Consider the following 7298-nt stretch of genomic DNA (forward strand, 5'->3'; position numbering starts at 1 on the left):
TGCCCTCTTTTGGCCTCCAAGGGCACTGCAGGCACTAACATACATATAGGCAGGCAAAACACATACAAAATTAACAAAAAAAATCTTCAAAAGAAAAACTTTTTTTTTGATAGTGTTTTACTATGTAGCCCTGGGTGGCCTGGAATTTGCTCTGTAGACCAGTCTGGCTCCAAACTCAGAGATCCACCTACCTCTGTTTCTGGAGTGATGGGACTAAAGGCGTGCCTCTCTAGGCCCTTTTATAAATTTCAAAAATAATGCCTTTTATTTATTATTGGGAGGGGCACACATTGGTCACATCATGCCTATGGAGGTTAGAGGACAGTTTACAGGAGTTCTCTTCTTCTATCATGTATGTCTCAGGAACCAAACTCGGGTCCTCAGGTGTTGTGGGATAATCTTTTTGTACACTGTGAAGATGTGTCACTCTGATTGGTTTAATAAAAAGCTGAACAGCCAATAGACAGGATTTCTGGGCAGAGATGACGCTGGGAAGAAGGCAGAGACATCAGGAGCCAGAGAGCAAACTGGGATGGGCACGGTACGGAGATGAGGTAATAAAGCCATAAGGCAGAAAGTAAATTAATAGAGATGGGTTACTTTAAGTTGTAAGAGCTAGTTAGGAACTAGCTTAAGCTAAGTCTGATCTTTCATAATTAATGTAAGTCTCCATGTTGTTTTTGTGAGCTGGCAGCCTGAAGAAAAGCCCAATTACACTCAGGCTTGGCAGCAAGTCCCTATACCCACTGAACCATCTCACCCATTCAAGTTACCCATTACTGCATTGACTCAAATACTCAACAAATAATCCAACCCCACTCCTTGTACCAAGTTATATCAATCATGAATCCCTCAGGATAATGGAACCAGAACACCTAGGAGTGAGGAGGTATTCTCTGTATGGCTGGTGTTCAGAATCTTGAAGATGCTTGTGGGCATGGTGGTACCCACCAATAATCTCAGCAGCCAGGAAACTGAGGCAGGAGGATCCCGACTTCTAGGCCGTGAGCTACATATCATGTCTCTGTCCTTTTTTTTTTTTTTTTTCTGTTTGTTTTGGTTTTTCGAGACAGCGTTCCTCTGTGTAGTATTGGTGCCTGTCCTGGATCTCGCTCTGTAGACCAGGCTGGCCTCGAACTCACAAAGATCCACCTGGCTCTGCTTCCCAAGAGCTAGGATTAAAGGTGTCTGCCACCACCGCCCAGCTCAAGTCCCCCATCTTAAAACAAACAAACCGACCAACCCTGAAGGCCAGTGTATATCCTTAGACTCTTGAGCAAGAAGTGTCTTGTGCTCAAATCTCTCTGAAGAGACCTAACATGCTGGGCTGTGTGCTGTAAAGTGTTGGGCACAAGGCCAATGCTTGCTGTTTGTTGAGCAATCCAAGTAATTCCTGGAAAACGGGAAGTTTGTCCTCTCCTTTCTCCATCATCCAACTTGGCCTAAGAGCTTTCTGTTGTCACCAGTTGTATGGGAGGGAGTGCTAAGACAAGGCGGCTTTCCAAGTGAGGCTGTGAAGTGGTCTCTGAACCTGAACCACTGGGACTCTGCCAATGCAAGCAGGATTTGATACCCTGAGCACGGATCTGAGATCGGCCCCTTATCATCCGTGGCTGCTTGAGATGAGGCATCTATGGAACCTAATGCTTAGAAATCTATAAGGAGAGCTTGGGCTGACCATTCCTTCCCCTCTCTGCTTCCTTTTAGCTTACACAAAGCAAGTTGTTAGTAGAAAATGACCCAAGCAGTCTCGTTCACAGAGAGCAATCACTGGGCTGACTGGACTCAAGCCCCAGGGTCTCGGTCCTGTTTTCTCCTGTGGCTGAGTCTGACATGCAAGGCAGTGATGCCCAGTTCCTGTCTCAAGTGCTAGGACTACAGGGATGCACTAGCACAATGATTTCTTAGGTTCGAGGGACCAAACCCAGGCTTTCTGCATGCTAGGCACTCTACCAACTGAGCTACGCCCCATTTTTCCTCCTCCCGATGTTTTCAGACAGGGTTCACTCTTATTTGAAGTTGGCCTTGAATTAATGGCAACTCTCCTACCTCAGCTCCCAAGTACTGGCATTACGGGTTTGTAACAGTGCACCCAGGTCCAACCTAGCTTCTGAAAAGCTTGCACGATCACTGGCTAGACCATCATCTCTGTGCCAAACTTGATGGGCAGCCCTTCAGTGCTCTCCCACCCTCTGCCTAGAACCGCTTCATTTGGTCTCACCAGCAGGCTTTTAAAATTTAAAAAAAAAAAATTTTTTTCCCCCCTGGGCAGTGGCAGTGCGCGCCTTTAATCCCAGCACTCGGAAGGCAGAAGCAGATGGATCTGAGTTCGAGGCCAGCCTGGTCTACAGAGTGAGTCCCAGGACAGCATACACAGAGAAACCCTGTCTTGAAAATAAAAAACAATGAAATGTTTCACCTATATGTATGCATGTGTGGTACCTGCAGAGACTAGAAAAGGATGATGAATGACCCAGAACTGAAGTTACAGATGGTTGTGAGACACCACATGGGTGCTGGGAACTGAACCTGGGTCCTCTGCAAGGGCAATAACTACTCTTAATTGCCAAAACATCGAACCAGCCCCCAAGATTTATTTTTGTCTGTGTGTATGTGCTCACAAGTGCAGTGCCCGCAGAGACCAGAAGGGGAAGGCAGACTCCATGAAGCCTGTAAGCCAACTGATGTGGGTCCTAGGGACTGAACTCCCATAGACTGTGAGAGCAGTATGTGCTTTTAACTGGGGAGCCATCTCTCCACTCCACATTAGGCTTCTTAATCCTCGTCTTTTCTTGATTGCTCCCTCAGAGCCCCAGACACACATGAGGATGCAAGCCCCGCATGGGGAGCACAGAATCGATTTTATTGTTCTGAGTTTGGATTCGTTCCTATCACGGTCACTGGGCAGAGGCAAGTCTGTCTTGCCTCCTTCTGTCTTGGTTCCACTGGGGTCTGCTCAGATTCTCTTCCATGTTCAAAGTGCACTGAGAAAGCTTCACAGTTTTAATTCGTCCTAGATGATCAACTGAGGCAAAGTGAGGCAATGGCCCTCCCACCCCCACCCACCTAAAACATAACAAAACAAAAAACAAAACAACCCCCCTAAACTCCCAGCAGCGGCTGCTACAGCCGTTATGAAAAAATAATACCAACTCTTCTTAAAAAATAGATCACACAGAAAGAACTCAGAGGGCAGAGGCACCCAAGGAGGGAGTGGGGCTGCTCCAGCCAGTGGGCAGAGGCCCCAGAAGGGTGCTGAGATGAACTGGGGGGCGGTGTTGCGGTGCTGGTGGATGGCTGCCTTATGCCCTCTGCCTGGCCTCTGCTGTGTGGGCTGGGCCCTCCCTGTCAGCTAGATCCCAGGCATCATCTGCCCTTCTTTTTCAAGGGATTCCTGCTCATCCTGAGGACTAGTACCTGCTTCTCACTAAAGTGGCTTTGATCAAGAAATGAGATGAACCCTAAGCAAGAGCAAGGGCCACTGCCTGGCCAGTGGGCATGTGGGACCAGACCTTTCTCTGCTTTGGGGTTTAGATCATTGTCAATACCTGCTGCTACCTAGATTCCCCCCAGGGGTCCTGGGAACATAGCCTCTCCCTTGGTAAATACTCTCCATGCCCAGCCATCACAGGGGCTCCCTCTAAAGTTGCCTTCTAGCCCAGCCTCACTGGGGAAGAGCTGCCGGCAGGTGCGGTGTACGGAGGCTGCAGGCGATGCATGGAATGGGTCCAGCTTCCCTGACCCTCCAGCTCATGCAAAGACAAGTGAGGGAGGGGGCGGCCCCACAGAATGGGAGGTAAGGCAGGGCAATGTGACTGACCACGTGTGTGTGTGTGTGTGTGTGCAGCCTGGTGACTTGGGGGCCAGAGGCAGAGAGAGGCTAGGGGCACCCCGCATGAGGGGAGAAGGCAAATCAGGGCCTGGGTCAGGGGTAGGGGTCTGGGCACCACTGCCCTGATGAGGGCTCCATGCCTAGGCCACCTCCTGCTGAAGAATCTGGTGAGGGTGTATTCTCCAGAGGCGGGGATGAGGATGCCAGGGTCAATTGGGCTCAGTCGGGGACCTCGGGGTGGGCAGGCAGGGAGCTCTCGCCCCGCCGGTAGGTCTCCCAGAAGCCCCGCTCCAGTTGTTCCAGCTGTGGGCCCAGTGGCAGGTGACCAGCCAAGTGCATGCGAAGCGTTTCCAGCCATTGTTCCAGCTTTACAAAAGAGGGCCTGGGGTGGGTGACAGGCAGGAACCAGTGGATGGCGAGTCTGGCTCTCCTCAAGACCCATCCCACCCCAAGGCTGCTTCAGGCTGAGTATCCCCCTTCCCCCTCCCCACACTCACCTTTTCTCAGGATCCAGGTCACAGCAGCGCACAGTGATGGGGAAGAAACTTGGGGGACAATTTGGTGGACAGTAGCGGTCCAAGAAACCCCGCACATTGAGGCCAAAGTCCATAGTTCGGGGCAGATAATCAGGGTCTGCATTCACACGCCCAATAATCTGTTCAGCACAAAGCCCCTGGTTAGTGGGAGGCCCCTGAGCCTGGGGGTTTGGGGAGCCCACCAAATGCCCTAAGGACAGTTCAGTAGGAATGGCCAGTGACTAAGCACCGCACCCATTGATGCCGTGCTCTGGCTTTGGGGATCCATGTTCCCCAGGCTGGAACTTGAGAGGATTGGAGAGTGGAGAGGAGCCACTGGGTCTGGACGCCACAGCTGCTCAAGTGACCTACCTCACATAGGACGATTCCAAAGGAAAACACGTCCACCTTCTCGTCATAGCTACGGCCTGAACAGAGACCAAGTGTCAGGAGGGGATGTAGGACAAGGAATGGTAACAGACAGGCAGGAAAATCACATTCTACTGAGTTCTAAGAGCACCAAGGCACCAGGGATGTGACTCAGTTGGCAGACTGCTTGAGTAGCATGAATGAGCCCTGGGTTCCATCCCTAGCGAGGCATAAGCAGGGCATGGCGGTGCACGAGGCTAGCCTGAGCTATACGAGACCCTACCTTAAAACAACAAAAATCAAACCCAAACCAAAAGATAATCAAGGGCCCCCCAGTTCCACTGGGTCTGACAGAATGCTGGGACCTCAGAGAGAGAAGCAGTTCCAACCCTGCCTGGTGAACGAACACCTGCTGCGTGACTCTGGTCACATCATAAAGACGTCTTCAATCTCTGGTACACACGGATGGAATTTCATTGGGAAAGGGTCTTGGAGTAGAGTGGGGTGTAGGCGGAGAGTGGGGGCTCAGTATCGGAGGCATTGCAAAAGAAATCAGGGAAAGAAGTTTTGAGGATGTGTAGACGTTAGTGTCATGGGATGAGACACTCCTGGTTCTGCCTGGGGCCCAAATGCTATCTCAAATACCTGTTTTCTCTTCTCTTTTAAATTTTTTAGATTTATTTTTATGTGTATGAATGTTTTGTCTACACGTGTGCATGTGTACCACACGTGTGTCCGGTGCCTGTGGAGGTCAGAAGTCATGGGATTCCCTGGAAACAGAGGGTTAGGAGCCGCCACCTACGTGCTGGGAACCGAACCTGGGTCCTCTGCAGAGCAACCAGTGCTCTTAACCACTGAGCCACCACAGCCTGTTTGTTTTGTTTTTATTTTTTATTTTATTTTGTTTTTCGAGACAGGGTTTCTTTGTGTAGCCTTCCTTAGCTGTCCTGGAACTTGATCTGTAGACCAGGCTGGCCTTGAACTCACAGAGATCCGCCTGGCTCTGCCTCCCGAGTGCTGGGATTAAAGGTGTGTGCCACCACCGTCCGGCACTTGTTTTGCTTTTAGACAGGGTTTCACTCTTTAGCCCTAGCTGGACTGGAACTCCCCATGATCAGGAAGGCTGGCCTTAAACTTATAGAGATCCACCTGCTTCGCCTCCCAAGTGCTAGGACAGAAAATGTTCACCAGCATATGCCAGTTCTTTTGGTGTTTTGAGATAGGGCCTCACTCTAGTGCAGGCTAGACTGAAACTCACTATGTAGCCCAAAATGGCCTTGAACTCAGAGCACTCTTTCTGCTCCCATCACTCAAGTGCTAGGATTATAGATATGTGCCACCACACCTGGCTTATGCGGTGCTGGGGATGGAACCCAGGACTTCTTGCATGCTAGACAAGCCCTCTATCAACTGAGCCCCACCCCCAGCCCCATAAACACTTGAAAAAAAAAAAAGACAAAGCCTGGAGGGGATGGTGGTGAACAGCTTTAATCCCAGCACTTGGGAGGCAGAGGCAGGCAGATCTCTGTGAGTTCGAGGCCAGCCTGGTCTATAGAGTGAGTTCTAGGTCAGCCAGGACTACATAACAGAGAGGGCCTAGCTCAAAAATAAAACAAAACAAAAACTAACAACACCCAAAACAACATCAAACAAGAGGAAAGCCAGACAAGCAGGTGGTGCTTACCTATAATCCCAGCACTTTGGGCAGAGTGCTTATCCAGCACATATGAATCACTGGATTCTACCCAGCACTCCATAAACTGAGCGTGGTGGCTCATTCCTATAATCCCAACACCGGAGAAAGAGGCAGGAAGATTAGGAGTGCAAGGTCATCCTTGGCTACAGAGTGAGTTCGAGGCTAACCTGTGTTAAATGAGACCTGGTCTAAAAAAAAAGGCCAGGTGTGATGGTGCATGAATCCCAGGCCAGTCAGGGCTGCAGAGTGAGATCTTGCCTCAAAAATAATAAAATAAAAGAAAGAAAAACGGTCTACTAGATGGGTCACCTGACAATTTTGAGCCACGCACTGTGAAAACCAACCCAAACACCTACCCAACACTAAAGTGGGCAGCAACGTAAAGATGAGGCAGAGGGAGGTGGTCACAGGTCCAGAAAGCCCCAAGGGAGAAGTTGGCCCCAGTCCAGTCGGAGGAAAGGAACACAAGTGAATTGGGGACCCAGGGGAAGCCAAGGGGAGGAGAGGCCAGGGTGGTGGGTGGCTGCTCCCCTCCTCCTGGGAGCTGTAGAGCAAACACTCACCATTGATCATCTCTGGTGCCATCCAGTAGGGGTTGCCCACCACTGTGTACCGCTTCTTGCGGTCCGGCTTCTTGAGGCTGCGCAAGTCTTCAGACTGAGTCTTCTCATCGACCATGAGCCGAGCCAGCCCAAAGTCGGCCACCACCACGTTCTTGTTCTGGAAATTTCGTAAGACCTGGTCCTCACCCTGTCTGCATCTCCTATCATCCCACATATGACACAGACAATACATCCCAGACACCCAGGGAACCTCCCTCTGTCCCAATGCAAACAGCTGTCTGAAATTTCTAGTTTCCAGTGAGAAGTGGGAGGTGTGGTTCAGA

The 7298-nt window shown here is 50.4% G+C and overlaps 1 protein-coding gene across 1 annotated transcript; it reads right to left on the reverse strand.

Annotated features, from left to right (window-relative positions):
* Window positions 1-2842: 2842 nt before the first annotated feature.
* LOC131898593 (LIM domain kinase 1-like) lies at window positions 2843-7189 on the reverse strand. Its single transcript, XM_059249781.1, has 4 exons — window positions 6976-7189; window positions 4720-4775; window positions 4330-4487; window positions 2843-4214 (listed from the first exon to the last, which is right to left on the reverse strand). The coding sequence occupies exons 1-4, from the start codon at window positions 7187-7189 to the stop codon at window positions 4052-4054; spliced, it is 591 nt and encodes a 196-aa protein (XP_059105764.1). The 3' UTR covers window positions 2843-4051.
* Between the last annotated feature and the right edge of the window lie 109 nt (window positions 7190-7298).

Source organism: Peromyscus eremicus, chromosome 23, assembly GCF_949786415.1.
Source record: "Peromyscus eremicus chromosome 23, PerEre_H2_v1, whole genome shotgun sequence".
NCBI lineage: Eukaryota > Metazoa > Chordata > Mammalia > Rodentia > Cricetidae > Peromyscus > Peromyscus eremicus.